Genomic DNA, 25,420 nt, shown 5'->3' with positions numbered 1-25,420 from the left:
ACAGCTCTTTCTTAATATAGCTGCTCCCAGTGGAACCATGAGCAGAATTTATGACTTTTGGGGTTGAGGCATAAAGTTCTTGGGTACTGTCAACTGGCCTATTGCCAAACTTCAAGCTCACTTAAATTTTGATGTATGTTAAATGAGTTGTCACTCGTTGCTTCTCTTAAGTGTTACGCTACATTGAGAATATTATTTAATTAAGTATAGTTATTACACAACTTTACTTGCACTGTTTTGCATGTGACCCTCTTTGAGCACAGATGTATTTGGGTGTGATGCTGTATACAAATAAGTTGACTACTATGACTAACCAACAGCAGAGCTCGTCTTATGAACATGCAAGACATGTTTCACTGAACTGCCAGGCACATCCCCTGATGTAAATAAGGACTCACATCAGAGAAGCAGCTTCCTGGGAAACCAAACTCTCTTTCACAAAACAATACATGGATTTTTTTAAAAGTAAAGATCTGGTGGATTCTAAGAGGGAACTAACCAGATGACACATTTTGCAACTGTGGCAAAGCCACGATTCCAAGGGCTTGTTTCTGAGTAGACATGGGTTGGGTTGCGCTGTACATCTTGCAACATAACGTTCAGATTCTAGTTTCTGTACCCAAACCCACAGCTTAAAAAAAAAAAAAAAAGTTCCAGAGACAAACCACAGGCCTTGTAAACTGCCTGGTTTTCAGACTACTTCAGAACCCAGCTCTCCTCAAGAGTTCTTCAAGAAAAGGGTGTGGTAATAAATTAGTAGCTGGGGCCCAAACTATCTACCACTTTTATGGTGTAGTTAGAAATCACTAGGTAATACTAGACCGAAGAGGTAGAAATTAGGAGAGGAACCTTATTCCCTCCATTATTCAGCTATGATCCTTATGAAAAACTCTCCTCTTCCAAAGCTGAAAATAGCATTGGCGGAAAAAAGCTCTCATTGGCTTCAGCTAGAGCTTCCACCCACCCACCGCCTGCTAACATTAACTGCAATGCATTGTAGGAGAGGTAATTTGACCTCATGGAATCATAGAAGATGGAACAAGCTACCGTAGTTTTCTGCTTCTCCAGAGGGGAGGACCCAAACCAGTGGATTCAAATGACAAGGAAGGAGTTTCCAACTAAAAATTATGAAGAACTGTCTGACAGCAAGAGATGCTCGATAGTGCAACAGACTCTGATGGAAGGTGATGGACTCTTCTTTGAGGTTTTTAAACTGAGCTTGGATTGCCATCTGTCAGGGATTCTTCCGCTGTGATTTAAGGTTGGACTAGATGACCCCTGGGTCCCTTCCAACTCTATAGTTCTATGATGCTATATCATTGCTGGCAGAACTCAAGTACAGAATTTTTCCCTTCTAATTTCTCTTAATAGTCCTAATAATTAGTTGCACCCACCCCCCAGCTTATCCCTCAAGGAAATAAAAAAGCTAGAAAACAAAGTATCCCAAAGAGCTCTACAGATGTGTAATGATTTACTCTTGGTTTATTTGCCATGAGGCATAGTCAAATAAGCAGCATGGGATATCATAATCATTTAGAATCATTTTCATCCATTTTGCACGCCCCATGCACAGCAGTGGAAAACACAACATCAAAGCCGCGTTGACTGCTCTGCCCCTCTGCTACATTTCATTAGGAAAAACAAGGTCAGCAACTTTCCTTAAGCGGGTGGTTTTCATTTGCCAGCTACAAGCATAACAAGGTTTATTCATTCAAATCTCTACTTCCTGCTTTTAGTTCTGTAGGAGACACTGACGTTGAGATTCACTTTGCAAATCTAGTCGGCACTGCAAATCTAGGGTTGCCCAATTTTTATTTTTTAAGCCTAAGCCAGTGGCGTCACAACATCAAATAACAGCAAAGGTTACCAACTGAGCAGAAAAGGTTTCCTAATACCATTTCACACCCTAGCAGTGCCTTCAACATCAGCTGGACCTGCAGAAGAAGCCATTTCACACCATGGAAATGAGATCATCCCCTGCAAATGTCAGTGCACATCAAATTGCAGTTAAAAGGCACAGCTACAGAGGCTGGCTTAGAAGCTGGCACTCCCACGTGGCACTGATTTCCATAAATCTATTATATGTTGAGTGAAGAACTTGCTGTCTTTGCCAATGGTTCTGAATCCCGAACTTGTGGCCATCCACAAGCTGAATGATGGAAGGTTCAGGACTGACAAAAGAAAGTACTTATTCATGCAGAACTCATTCCCACAAGAAGCAGTGATGGCCACAAACCTCCGTGGCTTTAAAAGAGGATTAACAAGTTCATGGAGGAGAGGGCTATCAACGGCTACTAGCCATGATGGCTATGCTCTCCCCTCCACAGTTAGAGGCAACAATGCTTCTGAACATCAGTTGTTAGAAACCACAGGAGGGGAGAGAGCTCTTGAGCTCTGGTCCTGCTTACGTGTTTCCCATTGGGGCATCTCGTTGGCTATTGTGAGAACTGGATGCTGGACTGGATGGGTCAACTTCACTGGGTTACCCCAATGAGAACATCTACCTCTGAAATACATTTTGGGCAGAAAGGATGGGGATTTAGTAAAATAATAATAAAAATTATGGGTTGAATCCCTGTGTCAAATCTGCCGCAGAAAGTTGTGGGAACCCTCGGAGCAAATTTGGGGGTATGTGTTCAGTTCTTCTCTCGCCTCTACAAAATAGCCAGAAGAACAAAAAGAAGTGAAAAAATAATGACTGCCCATTTAGCATTTGGTCTGGTCTTTGCTTCTTTCCTGCTGGTTGTAAATTCAACTCAATAGACCTGTACTAGTTGTCAATTTGCTACTAGGCCAAGTTCAAGGTGTTACTGTTAGTATATGAAGCCCTTAACAACTCGGGGCCAATTTATCTGCGAGAATCACCTTACCCCATCTACGTCCACTTGATGGTTTCTATCTGCAGAACTGGCATTGTTACAGGTGCCACATAATACACATTTGCAAGATCTCAATTTTATACTGTGGTAGCACCAACACTTTGAAACTCTTCACCTATTTACATCAGGCAGGCACCTTCATTGTATTATTTTGGGTGCCTGCTGAAAACATTTTTGTTTAGACAGATGCTTAGAAAGCTGATGTGAGTTTTAATCTTTTTTTAGTCTATTGATGTTTTAGCTTTTTGAAGGTCTTACATCATTGTTAAATCTTATTGATTTTTTTGTAAACCACTTTGAGAGTAGTTCTGTTTACAATCAAGCATAGTACAAATTTTATGAAATAAATACAATGTTTTAACTGTTCACATTCTTCATCTGCTTTACCAAGTAATGTGCTTTTAGAGAATATTGTTTTTATATGGCTGTTTTATTTGATTGTCAATGCCTGCAGGTCTGCCCTGGGCAAGTGCAGGATGAAAGGCAGGAGAAAAGCACAATAAATGAATAAGTAATAAGACAAGACGCTCAAAATTCAAGCAGAACAATCCCAAGTTAATCAGAGCTTTGTTCTCAATTCCTTTCTTTAAGTCTTCTCAAACAGACTCCCCTTGGCAAAGGCCTCCCTACAAGCTCTGGACATGCTTCCTAATCTACCCAACCATGGAAAACTAACTATAACAAAATCTTAGAGTGGAACAAAACCTGATTTGTATTGTGACTCTTTCATCTACAGTATTTAGCCCCATGCAAAGAAAACTGACTACCAATTCTGGGGCAGGGGTGGAAAAAAGTTTCCAAATCCTAAGAGCAAGCATCACCTTCTAAAAACTAGGAACTTAAAAGTTTTCCCAACTCCTGTCCCAGTAGGACACTGCTTGACGGAAGTCATCCCATACGTACTCAAATGTACCAGCCAGACCAAAACAGCACTAGCCGGAGCAAAGTCCTTTGGCAACCATCAGACAAGCACCCATGCTATTGAATGTACAGTAAAACAATCCTCTGGAAAGGCTTTTAGAAGCCAGAGCAGCAATACATGCTGCAAATCTGCCAAAATCTGCCCCTCCTTTTCAAAGGGCTGTTTATGGTTGTGAGGTGTCTATGCACCTCACAACCATCTCAGAAGCCACAGAAACTGTGGAATATGGTTTTCATTAGTAAGGAGGGAGAAGGGAGGTTTCAATGCCTAATATCAACCTTCCTCAACCTGGTATCCACCAGCTGCTTTGGACTAAAACTTCTATAGCTCTCAACAGCAGCACTAGTAGGAAGTGATGGGAGTTGTAGTTCAGGCTGGGGCAGGCTACTCATTATGGCTTCTTTCTACAACTCCCAGAAGCAGAATAAATTATGCAAAAAAGAAAAGTCGCAGCATAGGGAATTGTGCACACCTGCTTAATTTTCATAGTTCACTCAAATGAGAGAAATCAGCTTCTCTTGTGACAGAGTTTTTAGCATGGAATCCACACAGGTGATAAGAAGCAGGTCAAAAATGCTACTTTAGCCCAAGCAATTCCCAAAGTACAAGCTAGAACAGCTTAGGAAACACCAACTACAGCTCCTGGCTCTTAATACAGAAATTGATGGACTTGTTTAACTGGTTCTTGTTGCAGCACCAATTAGAATATCATTATTCGGCTTTATTATCCTGCAATTATCAAACTAGCATGTTAAATGAGACACCTTTACCCTTCAAACAAGAACACTGAATCAAGCTTTAAGAACCCAGGTGGGGCCTGTTCATACAAAGAACAAAAAGAGGAACGAACAACCTGTGGCTGGAGGGGGACCGCTGTTCTCAGGACCAAACCAGTGTGTCTCATGGTAACCAAACAAAGACATGTGTGCCTGTGATTTTTTTAAACTGAACGGAGCAGGAAGATATGAGTGAAACTCACTTCCCCATCATGTACGCACCCACCCCCAACCCAGACATAAAAACTTCTCTTCTACCTGCACACCACTGTTTGAAGCAATTCCCAGTCCAAACCAACTTTCCCAAACCTGATGCCCTACAGATGTTTTGAATTACAATTATGATCAGGAGCAAATGTCAGGAGAGTGGTGCTGGATCTTGGCCCTGAGGCTGCTTTTCCTTTGGAGTAGGACTGCCCTCCACCCACTCTTAGGTGAGGGATGCTGGTCAGCAGATCCTGAGGTGAGGCAAAGCACACTGGCATCATATGTCCACATGCACCAGAGTAAAAACATATTTTGTTTCACGAGACTGAGGAAGGAGGCTGAGAGCTAACCGCTTTTTAAAAAAGAAATCCCTTAAATTCCCCTTAAAGGCAAAATAGGGAGTGGATACCAGCACATGTAGACTGTCTAGACTAGGGTAAATGGGGTTTCTATATCTTTCTATTATCCAACAATTGTTCCCCCCCTCTGGTAACGATATTAGATCAGGGTGTGGGGGCAAACCACCTCCTCATTCTATTATTATTACAGGTTGATTTATATTTCAGCTTTCCACAAGTTACTCTGTTTGCTTATTTCCTAACAACGGCATGTCACTTACCTGCACAAAATGTCAAACTGCAGTTCAGTCAGAAAACAAAACATCCCTGAACCCCTAAAGAAGTCTTGGTCTATGCCACATCCTATCTCCGTGAACTTCAAGACCCCCAAATATTATCACCTTCAAAACCTACAATATTTTTCTTCCATCAAAACTGTCATGTTCATGGAAATGCAATTTGACCCTAAATGACAACTGCAAATAAGGCTATGGGGGCAGTCTTGCACCCCACAGTAAGTTTCAGAGCAGGGTTTCCCAAACCCGGTTCTCCAGGTGTTTTTGGACTGCAAGTCCCCTCATCCCTATCTAGCAGGACCAGTGGTCTGGGACGATGCAAATTTTAGTCCAACAACAGCTGGAGACGCATGTTTGGGAAGCCCCGTTTCAGAACCCCAGATCGTATAGCCACACTTCCAGAAACAGATATGGCAGCATGGGAAAAATAGCTATTTTTTTAAGTTTTCAAAATGAGCTGTGGTGGGGAGTAGAGGAGCATGGGTGTAGCCAGGATTTTTGTTACCGGGGCAGGCCTTTTGTTGGGGCGAGGGCAGAACCTCAGTTTGCTATGTATTTTTATTAAATTTCATTGATTGGGGTGGCAACTGCCCCTCCCTGCCCCCCCCCCAGCTATGCCCATGGTATTGGTATGCTTTTCTCTTGTCCTTAATATTAGTTTCGTGGTTTTTATCCTGTATTTTTATTCTGTGAACCGCCCTGAGATTACGGATGAAGGGCGATAGGCAGATTTCACTATATTATTTATTATTATTATTATTATTAACAACTAACTAACTTGCGAGGCCTAGCAGGCAGCAGCCCATTTCTGCATCGCAGCGGGAAAGTCCAAGACGGTGCCTGGACTTTGGGCCTCTCCCCGCCCGCCCCGCCGCGCCCTAAGCGGAAGGCAAGCGGCCCTCTGCCCGCGCTCAGAGGCCCCCTCGCTCGGGTCCCCAGGGTGGCAGCTCCCGCTCCCCGCCGGCCCAGCAGCTGAGGGGAAGGAGGCCGGCGCCCAGGCACCGCCAGGCTGGCGAGGGCCCGCTCTCTTCGAAACCTGCCGCGCCCTCCAGGCCTCCGCAGCCCCAGAAGTGGCACAGACCCGCCCGCCTCGCCTCACCTGCCCGCCTGCCCGCCGAGTCCGCGCCGCTGCCGAAGCCGAGCGCCGCCTGGCCTTTTCATAGGCGCGGAAAACCCGCCCTTGGAAGGGGCGGACGCCGCCCGGGAGGCGGCTGAGGCGAGCGGCTCGGGTTTCAGCTCGGCGGGGAAGCCGGCGCCCTCCGTGAGGCGAGTTCTCCTCAGGGAAGCCTCTTTCCACCCTCCCGAGACGGCACCGAGCCTCTTCCCCGACGCCCGGTCGGATGTGGCGGGAGCCTCAGACGGGGGAAGCGGCCTGAGGAGGACGCCGTGGCTGAGGCGGGATTCGAACCCGGGGCCGCCGCCTCCTCCTCCTCCGCCTGAAGGGAGGTGAGGGCAGGTGACCTCACCTAGGCCCGAAGTCACCTCCCACCAAAGCAGGCGGAAAGCTCCTCAGAGCTTTTCAAAATCATTTTTCTCAGCAGCTAAAAGGCATTAGCTAAGCATCAGAAACATCCCGCTTGCTGTAACTAAAAAGATTGCAACAAAGGTAGGGAACACAGTCCATTGTTTCTCTGGCCTTGCTAAAGAACCACATTGCAACTTGCTTTCTGTCCGTGAACCATGCCAGAACAAGAGATGGAAACATATCTGAACACTCTGAAACCCCTTTCCTGCCAAGGGTCCCAATAGTCCCAAGACAGCTTTCTGTTCATGCTCAGAGGACTCCTGAGGGAGGAGAAAGGAGGAGGGAACTGGAAAGGGGTATATATGCTTGTGCACAGGCCTGTGAATTTCGTGCATGCTTTTTGTGACTTATCACACTTGCTCCTTCTACCAGTTCATGGATGGTAGAAATAAAAGCCTTTTCTCCGAAACTATTCCTTGAGTGTCTGTTGACTCCCACTTCCCTTTCCCAGGCGCAATATTTTTCCCACCCGAGGGCAAAGCCTCATCAGGCTACACTCCTCCCTGCACTAACCACGGCTGCACCACACTGGCGGGACATCGAGCTTGAGTAAGGAAAGCTGGCAGCTGTTTTATTGCTATATTAAATTAGGGTATGTCCGCAGCATAAAAGCACAAGATGAAAACACGAAATACATAACGAAAACCAAAGCAAAACAAAAGTATAACTGCCCCCCCATCCCAAAAGCAGGCAACCCCCAAATAAAGGAAATAAAGCAAATAAAGGCGCCATATAGTGTGCCATCCGCACTATGCATTTAAAGCACTATGGTGCCACTTTTAACAGGCACAGCTTCCCTCAAAGTCTCCTGGGAACTGTAGTTTCTCAAGGGCGATAGGAGCTGTTAGGAGATCCCCAAGTCCTCTCAGAGCTACGATTCCCTCAGAGGGTTTTAGCCACCAGTCCCTCTTCTCGAGGAACTTTTTTGTGGGTCAATCTTTGTTGAATTTGAGATGGGATGCTGTCTAGGGTTAGAGTCTCTGGCCCCCTTCACATCATACATTGAAGAATTCTAGTAGCTGCCGTTTCTTGGGAAAGAGGGGGTGGGTTGTTAAATCGCTCTGCAAATTGGGGGCTCTGTGAAGGGAATTGTAGTTAAACAAACTACAATTCCCAGGATGCTTTTGGGAAAGCATTCCAGGGGGTTGACCTAGATGACCCTTAGGGTCCCTTCCAGCTCTATAATTCTGTAATTCTAAGCCATGATCATTTAAAGTGGTACAATGCTGCTTTCAACAATATAGAGGGCAGATTGTGCCTTGGGCACAGCAAAACCATGGTAATGGGAGCACCATATGAATTTAAAGCCTGACTCCTGCCTGAGCCAACCTCAGTATAGAGCAGTATATAAATTCAATCAATCAATCAACCTGCTCCCCATGTGACCAATCCATCCACTCTGAACTATCCATCCCACTGCTGCAGCCAATGTTGCTTGGCAGAAGGGGTACAGTGAAAAGGGTGGAACATTGGAAAAACCCCAGAAGAAAGGGCTTCAGGTCAGTAGCTGCTTTTTTTTTTAAAGGCATTCTCTTTTGTAATTTTTATCTGACCTTCCAAATTACAATAAATTGTACATTTAATCTTATAAGCAAAGCAAAGTGTAAGAGACAACGATGGACTGGTGATGGTGGAATGAAGCAGAATATGAGTTGCTCTGCTATTTTTTCTTTACCAGGGTGTGACTCACAACCATTCCTTCCACCTTAAGAAGCCAAGCAGGTTAAGAATTGGGGGTGTGAGAGAGAGCAGTACTGTATTGCAAGGATACAGATTTAAGGAGGAAATGCAGGACACTGGTTTTCATCCTGCTGCTCACAAGAGGTCACTATTGCTCCACAGGTGGGGCCGACCAGCAGTTCAGGATAATCTTGGCATTTATGAGATTTCTCCAAGTCTGGCAGATTTCCAGTTACAAAACGCTGAACTGTCTGGAAAGTTTGGTCAATAAGGGAGTAAAAGCGGGTATTGTATGAAGCTGCTGGTGCCCTGATTTTCAAAATGGGGGCCTCCCAAACAAAATGCAGGCTGCCGCTAGGATAGGCTCAGAAGCCTCATTCCTTAGGCTTCCTAAGGCTCATGGAGTTTTATGACCTAGGAGGTGAGCTAGATATTTTTCTCCACCCAAATTTATATGAAGTTTGCTTCCCCAAAATTGTATTTCCAATTTGCATGTCAAGCATCCTCTGAGTACTCAAGTATTTACTTTCACTTGGCATCCATGAAAGACAATTTCAATAATTGATACTGTTTAATAGTTCACCACCCAATCATAGCACACCACCATCAGTGTATAAGTCAGTTAGAAACCTCCACTCTGCCAACAGGGGGAGCTGGAGCACTGCCACCCAGCAAGGCAAGGGATGTGGGGAACAGGTTCTATCTAGTCCAGCACCCTGTTCTCACAGTGGACAGCCCACTTTGGGAACCCACAAACAGAATCCGAGCACAAGATGGTGGTTTTTATCGATGTATTTTTGTTTTGTTCCATCTTGTTTTGTTTTGGGGTGGGATATTGAGTGGGGTGGGGATTGGTTTTTGTTTGGGCATAATTGTTTTTCAGTTGTTTTGTTTTTCTATTTTGTAAATGGAGGTTATTATGAGGCTTGGGATTGCTACCGTGGAGGGGCGAGGGAGGTATGGCGGTGGGGGCAGATGTCATAGGCGAAGGGGATCGAGATATGGATATGCTCGTACCCCTTCCAATCTGCGCCCCATCCCGAGAGACGAGGGTAGGGTGAGCAAGGATTACTCACCTCCTTCACTGGTGTTGTGCAATGCCAGGTCTATAGGCAACAAAACCGCCACCCTGCGAGATTTCTTTACCTCGCAGGGGGTCGACCTGGCTTGTGTGACGGAGACCTGGGTGCGCGAAGGGGTAACTGTTACCTTACGAGAGATGGCGCCCCCGGGTTTCTCCGTCCTCCACCAGTCGCGGACTGTGGGCCGGGGGGGAGGGGTGGCGCTATTAATCCGGGAAGATTGTTCTTTCAGGGCTCTACCATCGCCATCGATCCCCGGCATTGAATGTGTTGGCCTAGTGTGGGGCTCCGAGGTGAGCTTGGCTGTCTGGCTGGTGTACCGGCCACCTAGCGCACCAGCAGCCACCCTGTCAGGCCTGCTGGAGGCGGTGGCCGGCTGGGCCTTGGAGTTCCCTAACCTATTGGTATTGGGAGACTTCAACTTCCATGCTGATGCCGCTCCCTCCTCACAGGCTCTGGACCTGGTGTCTTCCATGGCGACACTAGGGCTCTCTCAGTTTGTTTCGGGCCCCACACATCAAGCAGGCCACATGCTGGATTTGATCTTTGGTGCCGGTATAGATGTGATCATGTCTCCTTCGATGAAGGTGCCATGGTCTGATCACTACGCTCTGAAAGCCAGGATTGACTTTCCACCCCCACCCTGCTTAGGTGGCGAGCCGATTTGGGCTTGCCCGCAGAGGCTGATGGACCCTGATAGATTCCGTCAAGCCTTGCGGGACCTTGCTCCCCCTGGCGACTCATTGACTGAGCTTGTTGAGGGCTGGAATACCCAGCTCCTGGCAGCCATCAATGAGATCGCACCTAAGCGCCCTCTGCAACCCCGCAGAAACCGGGCTCCCTGGTTTACCGAGGAGCTCCGGAAAATGAAGCGGGACCTCAGACTGCTAGAGCGAGTATGGCGGGGTGCCCGTGATGGAGCTTCAAGAACATCTTAGAGGGTTTTTATGAAAACCTATGAGATGGCAGTGAAGGCCGCTAAGAAGTCCTACTTCTTGGCCTCCATTGCCTCCGCTAGCTCTTGCACGGTGCAATTATTTAGTATAATTCGGTCTTTAACGTCCCTTGAAGGACAGCCAAATTTAAATAACAATCTGACACACAGCTGTGAGGCATTTGCGAGCTTTTTTGCGGAGAAGGTCCTCTTGCTCCGCCATGAACTCCCTGCCAATTTGGATACAATAAAGGAACTGGAGGCTCCTCGACTGTCCTCGGGTCCAGTATTGGACCATTTTGACCGGATATCTCCAGCCGATGTGGACAGACTCCTCCGAGCTGGAAAGCCCACCACCTGTCCTCTTGACCCGTGCCCATCATGGCTGATTAGAGCGTGTCCAGACGAGGTGCGGGCCCCCCTGGGAGATATCATCAATTTGTCCCTTGGCACTGGGATATTCCCAGGGGAACTGAAGGAGGCAGTGGTGCGTCCGCTCTTAAAGAAAACATCATTAGATCCCTTAGATCTATCCAATTACCGCCCCGTCTCGAATCTTCCATTCCTGGGTAAGGTGATTGAGAGAGCGGTTGCTGAACAGCTTGGTAGGTTTCTGGATGAAACATCGGCTCTGGATCCATTCCAGTCCGGCTTCCACGCTGTTCATGGGACCGAGACGGCTCTGGTCGCCCTAACAGATGATCTCCGCAGGCAGCTGGATCGAGGCAGGTCGGGGCTGCTGATTCTTTTAGACCTGTCAGCAGCCTTCGACATGGTCAATCACGAACTCCTGGACCACCGCCTTGCCGACGTGGGGATCCAGGGCACAGTCCTTCAATGGCTGTGCTCGTTTCTCTCTGGTCGGGGACAGAGGGTGGCGCTTGGGGGGGAATTGTCATCGCGCCACTCCTTGGAGTGTGGAGTGCCTCAGGGTGCGATTCTCTCCCCGATGCTTTTTAACATCTTTATGCGCCCCCTCGCCCAGCTTGTCCAGAGTTTTGGGCTGGGTTGCCATCAGTATGCTGATGACACCCAACTCTATCTGTTGATGGATGGCCATTCTGACTCGGCCCCAGACACACTGGCGAGATGTCTGGAAGCTGTGGCTGGATGGTTACGTGGGAGCCGGTTGAAGTTAAATCCTTCGAAGACAGAGGTCCTCTGGCTGGGGCAGGACGATATGGGATTAAGGGGGCAACTCCCATCTCTTGCGGGGGTGCAATTAGTGCCAGCACCGTCCGTTAAGAGTTTGGGTGTAATCTTCGATACCTCCCTCTCTATGGAGGTGCAGATTACAGCTATAACAAAGGCGGCATTTTTTCATCTCCGCCAAGCTAAGCAGTTGGCCCCTTATCTCTCTCGCCCTGACCAAGCCACTGTGATCCATGCGACGGTCACCTCCAGACTGGATTATTGTAACTCGCTCTACGTGGGGCTGCCCTTGAGACTGACCCAGAAACTCCAGCGGGTGCAGAATGCCGCGGCGAGACTCCTTATGGGGTCTTCGCTGCGAGATCACATTCATCCGGTACTATACCAGCTGCACTGGCTCCCGGTGGAGTACAGGATCAGGTTTAAGGTGCTGGTTTTAACCTTTAAAGCCCTATACGGCCTAGGACCCTCGTACCTACGGGACCGCCTCTCCTGGTATGCCCCACAGAGAAACCTACGGTCTGCAAATAATAACATCCTCAAGGTCCCAGGCCTCAGAGAGGTTAGGCTGGCCTCAACTAGAGCCAGGGCCTTCTCGGCTGCGGCTCCAATCTGGTGGAACGCTCTGTCACAAGAGACTAGGGCCCTGCGGGACCTGACATCTTTCCGCAGGGCCTGCAAGACAGAGTTGTTCCACCAGGCCTTTGGTCAGGGCGCAGCCTGACTCCCTCCTCTGGCAACCTGCACAGAATCTTGCTTAATCAGTTGCCATTAATTTGATTTTAATTGATTTTTATAATGAAATATTTTTAGAATGTGTGATTATCTGATTGTTTGATTGTTGTTAGCTGCCCTGAGGCCCGGCTCTGGCTGGGGAGGGCGGGATATAAATAAAATTTATTATTATTATTATTATTATTATTGTTCCCACATGCCCTGCAATAAAGACTTCACTCTTGCCCTGTGTGTGCTATATATTTCTTAGGAGGCAGTGACTTTACTGCTCTGTCGCCATCTGCCTTCAGGGTGAGAGTCTGACAGGTGGGTGGGGAGCTTGATGGGTTTGGAAACATGATGGGCCCTCATCTGTTGCTCATGCAGGTTACCTGAACTGTGGGGAGACAGACCTCTCCAGGTGCTCAGGTAGGATGGATGCTGATGCCAAAGTGTATGAGACACTCAGGTGGGGGATGACAACCAGGAGAAGCGATAAGCCAGGCCTCTTTGGTCCTACATAAGACACCAAGTGGCCTATTGGACAATATATATAGTTTGCCAGAACATGTGGGCATATAGAAAAACCCTGCCCATTGATTTATTTTTTATTTATAACATTTAAATACCACCTTTTTTCCAAGGAACTCAATGTGGTGTACATGGTTCTCCCATCCCAATTTTGTCCTCACAACAATCCTGTGAGGTAGGCAGTGACTGGTCCAAAGTCACTCAGTGAGCTTCATGTAGCTGAGTGGGGATTTGAACCCTGGTCTTCCAGCTCATAGTCCAATGCTCTAACCATTACACCACACTGGCTCTCCTGCCTCAATTTGTTTTTTAATCAACTAATAATTCATCATAAGAACCATTCCCCAATCCTTTTTCAAAAGACATCTGGGGGCAGAAAAGGCTTCCTTATAGAGAGCCAGACCAATAGCCCCCCTCCCTCTGACAAGCAACAGTTGTCCATGACCACCTCTTACCTGGAGATGCCCTGTAGGAGCCAGGCCGCTGGTCAATACAGCACTCATTCCAATTGGTTCAGCTATGGCTGGATGGGCTTTGCCTCTCCTAGCATGGGATTTGACCCTCTGAAGCTTGCATGTTAAATGCAAAATATCTTGCCCCCCAAGCTTCCTCTTGCACAACCTGTGCTGCTTGCTGCTGCTGTCTTGTTACAGGGCAGGTAAGAAAAATCCCTTGTGATGTGGCTGACCCCTGACTGCTGCTGTGGCTGAATAGCTGAGGAACCGCTCTTCAACATTTGTTAAATTGGAAATATTAATGTATGTTGTTGTAATTTTTCTTGTTTACCTTATGATAGGATTGTTTAATTGCCTATTAGTCCTGTTTATATGATTCTGTAATTTTTGTGTATTATTTTTCTCTGTTTTTATTACTTTGTTCTCTGCTCTGGAATTTAAAACATTCAGTGAAGAGAGGGCTATATGTACTGTAAATAAATAAATGTTTGCAGTTTAGATATGAGTCAAAGGACACAGCACTCAGTGTTTAATGTTAATTACAGGTGAGTCTTAATTGTTTGAGGGTTTTTCTTCTTCTTAATTGCCATACAAAATGATGCCTCTAGAGTCCTTCAACACATCTCATTCTGTTCAATATGAAACTGGGAACAAGTTGTTTGTATACCTACAGCCCATACTAATAAGGTGTTAGCTAATCAGCTATATAATCAAAGTTCTTGATGTGGAACAGTTGGTTCTCTCTCAAGTATCATACTTTATTTTATAGGCAAGCATTGGAAACAACGTTTGTGCAATGTTTTTGTTTCAATGTGGAAAAAGTTTTGTTTGACCAGAAAAATCCATCTTTCCACTGCAGAAAATCTCCATACTATAGTAGCCTGTATTTCTGGAATGAATATCAATTGGCTGGTGTTTTTCTTTTAAAAACAGGAAAATGAAGGGTTGTAGTAAATGCTAGTGCTACTCAGAGTAGACCCATTGAAGTTAATGGACACGCCTAATTTAAAATTCATTAATTTCAATGGGTCTGCTCTGAGTTTGGACTTAGCTGGATACAAGTCCAATGTCTCCATTTAAGGCACAATCCTGTGCCACGCTTACACCAGCAGGGTAGCATTTGGAAGTGGCACCAGTGTAATCCATCTGGTGGAAACAAGGTACAGTGGTACAGTGTTGTGTAACCTCCAGGTACAGTGGTATAATGTTGCACAACCTCCAGTTTACGGAATCTTCGGGTTACGGCTGCGGCACACCCAGCAAACCCGGAAGTGTATTCGCCGCTCACGCATGCGCAAAAGCGCTCTATCTTGCCGTGTGTGTGTGCAGAAGTGCTCTATCGCACTGTGTGTGCGTGCAGAAGCACCGCCTCTAGTTACAGATTTTTCGGGGTGTGCATGGCACCCCGAAACGAATTAAATCCGTAACCAGAGGTACCACTGTATTCCAGAGTAATGACAATTGCACACTAGTGAATGCTCTCCTCCTTGCCTGTCAGGAGCAATAGACTGTAGAGTTGGAAGGGACCCAAAGGGTTATCTAGTCCAACCCCTGGCAATGCATTCTAGCATTTCATCTCTCTCGTTCCTTCCACCTTCTTATATATCTAGAGTGCTTTTGTGTGGATGTCTCTTGCTTGCCTCCTGCCACAGCAATGGCAGCTTGCTGGGTCAGCTAGAGAGTGGGTGTTGCATCCCTTTGCTGTCAAAGAAGGGGGCTGGCACCCCACAGCTCCTCTGTGGCGCTCCTTTACATCTTCTTTTAAAGGATAAGATAATGTGAACAGCTGTTCACCATGCTATTGTTATGGGCACCCCAGTTCTCCAAGCAGTGAGGTTTCAAGGGGCGTGGCACTTAGTCTGCGATCTGGTTTATTTGGAATGAGGTCAAAGGTGGATTTAGGGGAGCGCAACCGGTTCTCCCGCATTGAGTTGAGAGGGCGCCGCAACATTGACTTAGAATGGAAGGTGAGAGGTGAGGTGGGGGGGGGGGTGGCAGTGCATTGCACGAGTTGCCCTGAAATTTGAAAGTCCAAAGTCCACTACAGAATAAGGTTGCACGTACAACTTAACTCCAGCAGATAGGAACATGGGAAGCTGCCATATACAGAGTCAGACCACTGGTTCACCTACCTCAGTATTGTCTACAATACTGGAGATGTTCTCAAATGTAGACAACAATGTTGTTAAAATCCCACAAATCGACTCATCAGTCTCTGGCTAATCCACACTCATAGCCCTATTTATAGAAATGTTAAGAGTTAAGGATCCCAGCATTGGAAGTATCCCTAGGGTGCCCTCCAGCATTCAGTGGCTGTACAGTCATACCTCGGGTTAAATGTGGTTCAGGTTGAGCATTTTCAGGTTACGCTCCATGGCGACCCGGAAGTAACAGAGCGCATTACTTCCGGGTTTCACCGCTTGTGCATGCGCAGACGCTCAAAATGACATCACACACATGTGTGGAAGCGGCGAATCGCGACCCGCAAGCGTGGGTTGCGTTCGCTTCAGGATGCGAACAGGGCTCCGGAACGGATCTCATTCACATCCAGAGGTACCACTGTATTAAATAGTGAGGAACTGAGGTGGGTGGTGATCAAACCGGAAAGATTTTAGAGGCATACAACAGTCTTGCTCAGATGGGCATCTAATATAATGGTTTTATTTCTCCTAGAATATAACTTCATCAACACCACAGTGTTCTTCCTCGGACATGGATCTGATACCGTAAACCATTTTTAATTTTACTACTAATACAATTAATCAAATCCATTCACAGTCCTGATCGACAATGAATTTTGGGCAATTTGCTAATCCCAATCAATCATGAGTTTGGGGTAAACGGATCCCTGCCTGAACGAATTACTATCTAAAAACTGTTGATGTTCCAGGTGCTGGACAAAAGATGTACAGGTTTTTGTCTGTGCGCGTGTGTTTTGTAACTGTGTGTTTTGTAACAATGCAACAATTATATAAAATAAAAAATAAAACAACAATAAACAGATAAACGGTTCTGAATATATTAACAAAGCTGTGTCAAAGTTCCACCAGAGCTGTTCCACCAGGCCTTTGGTCAGGGCACAGCCTGACTCCCTCCTTTGGCAATCTTTACAAAACTTTAGTTTATGGTTGCCATCAATTTTGATTTTAATTAATTTTTATAATGTTGCACTATTTTAGTGTTGTTAGCCGCCCTGAGCCTGGCTTCGGCTGGGGACGGCGGGATATAAATAAAAATTTATTATTATTATTATTATTAAAGTGTATATAGTAAATTTATTACACTTATTACAGCATATGATTTCATATGCATATACATTGCTTAGATTGGTGGCCATAAGTAAAAAGTATTTTGTATCAATATCAATTAGAATTTATAGGCAGGGAGCAGGAAGGAAGGAATTTTTTAAAAAAACATGTACTTCATGCACTCCTCTGTGTGAGTGTGACAGAGAGCGATAAATTAATACAGTAAATCCATTACTCACAAGCTCCCACCCAAGAACCCTCCGCCAGGCGTCATCTGGGACTTGTAGTCCTGCGAATCGACGAGTTGGCCAGAGATCCCGCAGGCAGGGAGGAGAAACTACATTTCCCAGAAGGCAACGCGGCCAGAACGTCTGTTGCAATTTATACGGGGGGGGGGGAGAGAGAGAGAGGAGGAGGAGGAAGGGAGGAAGTAAATGTGAAGTCCCCTTAACAACAAATAAAATAAATTCCCTCTAGTTTTGTTGGTGGAATTATTTCGCTTCTGTTTGAGGACAGAGGGGGAGGGCCGCGTGCTTGCCTGGCTTCCCTTGGCTGGGAAGGGGTTAAAAGGGAGGGGCGGCGCCTTGAGGATTCCTCCTCCCTCTTCCGCCCTCCTTCCTCTCGCCCGCCGACTCCCTCCCTTTCTCCCCCCCCCCCAGCTTTTCTGGAACTGGGACTTCCTGTGGCAGTTCATTTCCTGGTCGGCGGGGGCCGCGAGCGGAGGCAGGCTCGGCATGGTCTCCCCCCGGCCAGCCCCAGCCTCCCTTGACGCTCTTCCACCTCCTCCTCCTCCTCCTCCGCAGCGGCTCCCCCTCCTGCTCTGCCCGGCCGGCGGCGCTCCTCCGGCTGCCACTTTGTAGCGATGCTGCAGGGCCGGAGCGGCGCCCGCAGCGGAAGCGGACATGGTAACAGTGTGGCCAGGCCGGCGCTCTCTCTCTCTCTCTCTCTCTCTCTCTCTCTCTCTCTCTCTCTCCTCCCCCCCCAGGCTGGGCACCCCCTCTCCTGCCTTGCTGGGGCGGTGGGTCCCCAAAGTAGGCTCTCCCCCCCCCCACCACTCTTGGCGGGGGAGAGAAGGGGCCGTCATCATAACGACGCGTACCCCTTTCCCGGGCAAAGGGACCCCCCTATTTTCTTTGCGGGCACCTCAAGAGTAGAAAGAAGGGATGCTCTTTCGGGGGGGGGGGTTGTGAGTAAGGGATTCCTCCTCCCCGCCCCGCCTGAGGGAGATATTTCTCTCCAGAGAGGGTGGTGATGCTGTTTTTAATATTATTAGACAGTTGGAGCAAATGGCAAAAGCCTCTAATTCTGTCTCTTCCTCCCAACAGGTCTGAATAACACCCAAGCTCTGCCTTCCTGGACTGGGCGAGAGGGAACAAAGCATATGACCTCTAAGGAAAAAGAAGATATTTTGCCGCAAAGGGATTAATTTTTGTCTTGCTTCAAGACGTCAAGAGCCGTGTACATAGACACACACACACATATATATAGAATATACACACAAACACAATTATATATATATATTTGGGGTGTTTGTGTGTCATACTGGACTTGCTAAGCTAAAAGTGTTTTTAGGCTGCGCACTCTTGGAGCCATGAAGAAGTTTTTTGACTCCCGGCGAGAGCAGGGTGGCTCTGGGGCCGGTTCTGGGACCCTCGGAGGGAGTGGCAGTAGCACTGGGCCTGGAAGTGGATACATAGGCCGGGTGTTCAACATTGGGAGGTGTCAGGTGACTGTGGATGAAGTTCTGGCGGAAGGTAAGATGGAGCTGGTGGGAGTTTTGCCTCTCCTTCCCCCACCCCCTCCTCCTCTCTTAACATCTCCACAAATGAATGGAAGCAGATTCTTAACCCTTCTTTGAATGTTCACACACACAATTTCCATTCTGACTTCTTTCAAGAAAACGTGCCGCTTTACATGGGTGCCACCTTTGCTTATTAAAAGGACTAGAATGTTGTGTCAAGGCAAATTAATAAATGGTAGCACTGGTGGCTACTGTCCTGTGTTTTAATTAACAATAAAAAAATGGTTTGGAACTCCAGTTTCTACAAATGCAAATAAACAGAGCCAGCTAACAGGGTTAACAGTATATAAGTTGGAAAACTCCCCCCCCCCCCCCCCGTCATTGGCAACAATATTATGTAATATGGCAGGCTGCATTGGTACATATATTAAGGGGGTGAATTGTTTCCTTTTATGCTCTCCCCTTCCCCCCTCGTTTGAGTGCTATTAAGTAAAGGGATAACTGGATGCATAGGGATAAATTTGTCATTTATTCATGGTGCCTTTGTGTAGCAAGCGCAAAGCACACATGTAAGATGCATGCTTACCTTGGGGGTTGTGGACCACAGAAATCTGGGTGACATTTTAAGGACTAAAGGAGATTCCTACAGGGGTCCATAAAGCTCACCCATAAAGTTTGCAGTGCAGAAAGCCCTTGGCTTTTTACTTCAGCTTGATTTGGTGCAGTCTAGCTAGAACGTTGAGATACCTCAGGGAATCTTTGTCTTCCCCCACCACTCCCCAGCGTAGAAAAAAACCCAAATTATATATGGAGCTTTAGCTTTGACCTTCACAATTGTAGTATTATTTAGGCCTTGCATGGAGTCAGTAATTGGACAGCATCTCTTTAAAAAGAGGGGGAAATGTACAGTTTAGAATTTATAATACATTGCATAAGACCTGAGTTACTAAGAAAGACAGACCCCTGTTAGCAGAACTGGATAGAGGTATTTGAGAGGGTGGTTGTTGTTTTTCTGTATCCCTGTGCCAAGGTAAATTTTATTGAGCTGGCTTTCCCGAAGGGACAGTGTGGCTGCATTTACAAAGAACAGTGTTTTTCATGAAGCGTTTGTTTTTTTTTGGAAAAAGATGCTTGAGTGTGTTGAATCCAAGGCTGATGCTCACCTAGAGCAAGTCAAAGGCTGCTGGTTATGGTGAATTGCCGCAGGCATTTTTCTGAGTAGAGATAGGGAGTGGGCAAAAAGCCAGCCCTCGTCATCTCTCTCTCTCCAAAAATAACAAAGCCAATAAAAAATGGCGAGGCACTATTTTGACTGAATTGTCTACTGTGTACCTGCCTCTACTGGCTTCTGACAAGGCCCTGGCTGTGAGGTGCTCTCAGGACTAAGCTACAGATACGTTCTGCCTTCCTCATGCTTACTACGTAAGTGTTCTGCAGGAAACAGAGGACCTCATTTGAAGATGATTAAATAACTTGCCGGCAGATCCTCCATGTGATGTTGACAGGAGCAGGAAATGATCTGTACCTTATACTGGGAGGATTCTCTCCTCCAAAATTTGTTGAACTGCTCCTCCTCCTCCTCTCCATGGCGTTGTCGTTTGTGCCTTCCTCCCTGGAGCTCTCCTGTTCTCAGGGTGGTGCTTTAAGAGGAAGATAAATGTTGTGACTGAGATTTCTGGTACATTTTGATTTGGAAAGAGCAAGGTTGGGTGCATGTGCATGGATAGATAGTAGTTCGTGTGTTTTCAAGGCATGCTTAGGGGCTCCTGAAATGGTTCCAGAATAATGGGGATTAGGGGTGAAGAACATAAATGAATAGCACAAAGACAGCTTCAGGTGGCTCTTGGTAGCCATGGTTTTTGGGGATGTGTCTTAAACTGTGGTCTGAGCCTGTAGAATTAACTAAGCTTCAGTGGAGAGGGCAGAATCACCTGAAAGTTTTTATTCACTCACCCCAGGTTTGGACACCAAAAGCATTTCTCAGAAAATGTGCACCCTCTTCTATGAGGCCACCCATAAAGTAGATGCTGTGTGGAAGGTAGGAGGGGTGACTGTAAAAAGTATGTGTTTAAATGTAGCTTTTAATGCATGGTGTCTAATCATTAGGCAAATATATGTATATAATCTACAGTGTCCTCTGGTGACCTCTTTTGATGGAGAAACTCAACACACAAAGTATGGTCCATGTGGGCTCAATTGTGGAATTTGGGGCCAGGAATGCCCAGGGGCTCCCATTTGACCATGAGATTCTCCAGGTGAACCCTTGATCTAACCTACATTGAAAGGGTTTCTGTGATAAATAAAGGCGGAGAGGATATCTGTGTATACCATCTTGAGCTCTTTGGACGAAAAGTAGGATTAAAAAATGAACCCTTCCATGATCAGCTCTGAATGTTCTGTGTGAGCCTGGAGGAGGAAACATAGTCCTGCATTTTGGCCTCTTACCTGTAATGGGCTTCTTGGATCAGTGCATGTTATAAAATGGGGAAAAGTGATTAAAATTCTAAGTTCACATGTTTTATTACAGACAATGGCAATTAGCATTGTATGGTGCATTGCAAATGTTGAAATATGCCCATCCCATGCCTGTCATTTTATGTAATCCTTGGCGCAGCCTCTTAAGGCAGGCCAGTTCTATTTGTTAGAGATCTATGTCCATCTTCAGTTGTAGATAGAAGGCTGAGACCAGCAAGGCTGAGGCCACCACATGAGGATAGGGTGGGAGATGAGATTTGAAACCGGGACTTTACAACTTGACCTCTAATCTACTGCATTACAACCAGCTTGACCCTGTTAAAAGCTTAACCTGACTTCCAGTGTCCAGGCTGGGGAACTTGTGGTCCTCCAGATGTTGGTGGACTCCATCCGCTAAAGCCAGCAGGGTCCAATGATCAGGAATTATGGGAATTGTGATTCAGCAGTATCTGGAGGGCCAGAGTCTCCCCAAACCTGACCTCTATAAACTATCTCGTGGGAAAGACTCTTGCACAAAGGACTGCTCTAGAGCAGCCTTCCTGATAGGCTGGGACTAGAACTCCCATCAGCCATAGCCAGCATTAGCTATGTTGGCTGGGATGAAAGTTGTAGTCCAACACATCTGGAAGGCAGCAGATAAGGGGAGGCTGCATCTGACTTTAGCAGGCCTTCAAGGTTAAGGTTTTCTGATAAATCTGTGGGTAAGTGTCTCCCAATGTTGAATGGCTTTTGTGTTCTGAAGAAACCTGATTCTCCAATAGGATGCTGTCATGGACAGAGGTGAGGGGCCTTTTATGGTCCAATGGCTGCATTGGCTCATGAGCAACCTTTGGGTGGGGACACATGCCAGTGGTGGGTGGGACCTCCAGAGGCAAAAGTTGGTGGAGCTACAGAGCTAACTCTTAGGGTTGTGTGGTAGATTACATTCCAGCCATGCAAAAATCCAACTCCATGCAGGCAAGCAAGAGATATTATTGCAGTTCAGGGACACACTTCCAGGCAAGCAAAAGCACTGTAGGAGAGCAATGGAACAGGGTATGTATGTATGTATGTATGTATGTATGTATGTATGTAAGTAATATGCCACCGATATATGCCCCAGGCATTCTAGGTGGCTCCCAACAAAATATTAAAAACACAATAAAATGTCAACCATTAAAAACTTCCCTGAACTGCTTTCAGATGTCTTCTGAAAGTCAAATAGTTGTTTATCTATTTGACATCTGATGGGAGGGCATTCCGTAGGGAAAGTGCCACTACAGAGAACGCCCTTTGCCTGCAAGGTGTAAGAGCAGGAAGGGGTATGTGCCTTGAAGAGGGGCAGGGCCAGAATAAGAACTTTAAAGGCCCCTAAGCACTGAAATGATTATGGTACTTCCCTTCTGTAATTTGAAGCAAAAACAATACTAAACTTTAAAATCAGTCAATCATGGATCTGATTGCCTCACATTATTTTGTAGGACATCCCCTGGTTTAGGTGGGGATTAAGTAATAACCCAAGAACATAAAATGAACATAAGGAACATAAAAAGGAACATAAAAATGGAGGAAGAGTGTGGAGTGGAGGGTAAGGATGTCTAACAAGCTCTGATTTCTCCTACTGTGACTACTTTGATGTTTTTCTTAAAATACCAAATGTCATTGAAAAAAACCTCATTGTGTGCATGCCCTTGCTTTGCTGGTGCCTTAAGCATGTACTTAGTTTGCCTGTTTGGCCTGAGGGTTCCCCACCCCATCTACCTTATGGGAAAGGCAGAGAAAATGGTCAGTTACACATGCTCCTGTGAGAGTTTTGCTCTCTTACTGTGATCTCCTTGCTTTGTGTGTGTGTGTGTGTGTGTGTGTGTGTGTGTTGTGTACCAGAACTGTGTTGGCTAAACAGGATAAAGTGCCTGCTTGGGAACAAACTACTGCTGAGGGCTCATTACGTGTTCATTATTCCCTTGTTTTTCCTCTTCAAACAGTAGTGAAATTTGAGTTGGGTGGCAGAGAGGCAGGCCCTGGGCCTAATTCTAGCCAATGGTTAGGGAGCTGGAGCTTTTGTCTCTTTGCCTCCAGGCTGAAGGTGTTGGTGTCATCACCATGCAGAGTGCTGCTTCTTGGGAATCAAGGTGACGGGGAGGGAGGTTTCAGGTTAGCCTTTTTACTGACATGCAGGCTTCCTATCAGTAATAATTTTATTGCCATTATACAAATCTATGCTGCAAGTGCATTTGGAATACAGTGGTACCTCAGGTTACATACGCTTCAGGTTACAGACTCCGCTAACCCAGAAATAGTACCTCGGGTTAAGAACTTTGCTTCAGGATGAGAACAGAAATCGTGCTCCGGCGGCGCAGCAGCAGCAGGAGGCCCCATTAGCTAAAGTGGTGCTTCACGTTAAGAACAGTTTCAGGTTAAGAACGGACCTCCGGAATGAATTAAGTACGTAACCAGAGGTACCACTGTGCCATGTACAGTTCTCACTTCAAAAAGGATATTGCAGTGTTGGAAAAGGTTCAGAAAAGGGCAACCTTAATGATCAAGGGGGTGGAGCGACTCTATGAAGAAAGGTTGCAGCATTCATGACTTTTTAGCCTACGGAAAAGGCGAGTAAGAGGCAACATAATAAAAGTTTATAAAATTATTCATGGCATGGAGAGCGTAGATGAAAGTTTTCCTTCCTCTCTCAAAACACAAGAATTTGTGGACACCCAATGAAGCTGAATGTTGGAAGATTCGGGACACACAAAAGGAAGTCCTTCATACACTCTGTAGTTACCGTATTTTTCGCTCTATAAGAGGCACCAGACCACAGGACGCACCTAGGAGGAAAACAAGAAAAAAAAAATTCCGAATCTCAGATGCCAGAACAGCAAGAGGGATCACTGCGCAGTGAAAGCAGCAATCCCTCTTGCTGTTCTGGCTTCTGTGATAGCTGCGCAGCCTGCATTCACTCCGTGAGACGCACACACATTTCCCCTTACTTCTTAGGAGGGAAAAAGTGAGTCTTATAGAGCAAAGAATACGGTAAATTATGGAACTAGCTTCCACAGGCGTCAGTGGTGGCCACCAACCTACATGAATTTAAAAGAGGATTGGACAAATTTATGCAGGAGGCGAGGGCTATCAAAGGCTATGAAAGCTATGCTCTACCTCCACCGTAGAGGCAGCAATGCTTCTAAATACCAGTTGCTGGAAGCCACAGGAAGAGAGAGTGCTGTTGTGCCTGCGTCCTGCTTGCTGGGTTCCCACAGGTTGGCCATTATGAGAACAGAATACTGACTAGATGGGCCTTTGGCCTGATCCATCAGGCTCTTCTGATGTTCTTATTTAATGGAGGAACATTTCATTATCACACAAGTACCAGCATGCTGGGACGCGGGTGGCGCTGTGGGTTAAACCACAGAGCCTAGGACTTGCCGATCAGAAGGTCAGCAGTTCGAATCCCCACGACGGGGTGAGCTCCCGTTGCTCGGTCCCAGCTCCTGCCAACCTAGCAGTTCGAAAGCACATCAAAGTGCAAGTAGATAAATAGGTACCGCTCCGGTGGGAAGGTAAAAGGCGTTTCCGTGCGCTGCTCTGTTTTGCCAGAAGTGGCTTAGTCATGCTGGCCACATGACCCGGAAGCTGTATGCCAGCTCCCTTGGCCAATAAAGCGAGATGAGTGCCGTAACCCCAGAGTCGGTCACGACTGGACCTAATGGTCAGGGGTCCCTTTACCTTTACCAGCACGCTGTCTGAAGTCTTGAGGTGCTGGGTTATCTGCTCTTCAGTTTGTGAGAACTAGGTCTGACATAAGGGGAGTCTCACTGCTGGGTCAGTCCAAAGGTCCATCTAGTCCACTGTCCTGTTCTCACAGAACCTGAGTGCAATAGTGCGCTCTCCCCATGAGGTTTCCAGGAACCGGTATTTGGAGACATGCTTCCTCTGACAGTGGAAGTAGAAGATAGTCCTTGTAGCTAGTACCCATCAATAGCTCTCTCCTCCATGAATTTGTCTAATCTTCTTTTGCAGCCATCAAAGCTGGTGGCCATCACTGTCTCCTGTGGCAGTGAGTTCCATGGTTTAACTGTGTGCTGCACAAAGAGGGACTTTCTTTTCTCTGTCCTGAATCTTCCAACATTCAATTTCATTGGATGGTCCTGAGTATTATGAGAAAGGGAGAAAAACCTTTCTCTATCCACTTTCTCCTGACCACAAATAATATTACACATCTGTATCATTTCTAAACTAAAAAGCCCCAAGTGCTGTAACCTTTCATCATAGGGGAGTTGCCCAACCCCTTGATCATTTTGGTTGCCATTTGCTGTACCTTTTCCAGCGCTGTAATATTTTTTGAGGTGAGGTATCCAGAACTGTACACTGTATTTACCCTTCCCATGCCTTCTGCTTCTTGTGAAACTTAAGGCTGGATTACCTGTGTGGGTTCCCACATGCATGTCCCATCAGTTTTCTCACATGCATCTATGCAAAAGCCTTTGAC

The 25,420-nt window shown here is 46.5% G+C and overlaps 2 protein-coding genes across 10 annotated transcripts in view; one reads left to right on the top strand and one right to left on the bottom strand.

Moving 5' to 3' along the window:
• ANXA4 (annexin A4) overlaps positions 1–6,661 on the bottom strand; it is a 32,248-nt gene extending 25,587 nt beyond the window's left edge. The window contains exon 1 of the mRNA XM_079987590.1: positions 6,518–6,661. The gene's annotated coding sequence lies outside the window, so the exon portion shown is untranslated. The remainder of the gene's footprint in view (positions 1–6,517) is intronic.
• Positions 6,662–7,468: 807 nt separating this feature from the next.
• Positions 7,469–25,420, top strand: part of AAK1 (AP2 associated kinase 1) — a 114,296-nt gene continuing 96,344 nt past the window's right edge. For 5 of the 9 annotated variants that reach the window (XM_079987418.1, XM_079987415.1, XM_079987416.1 and 2 more), the window contains exons 1-2: positions 17,406–17,644; positions 18,065–18,493. In XM_079987418.1, coding sequence (XP_079843544.1) covers positions 18,331–18,493 — 163 coding nt within the window. In that variant the 5' untranslated portion in view covers positions 17,406–17,644; positions 18,065–18,330. Of the gene's footprint in view, positions 7,493–17,405; positions 17,645–18,064; positions 18,494–25,420 lie in introns of those variants that run through there. The other 4 variants (XM_079987420.1, XM_079987419.1, XM_079987414.1 and 1 more) reach the window with 3 other exon arrangements.

Source organism: Podarcis cretensis (genome assembly GCF_951804945.1).
Source record: "Podarcis cretensis genome assembly, chromosome: 8".
NCBI lineage: Eukaryota > Metazoa > Chordata > Lepidosauria > Squamata > Lacertidae > Podarcis > Podarcis cretensis.
This window is presented reverse-complemented; position numbering and strand designations above follow the sequence as displayed.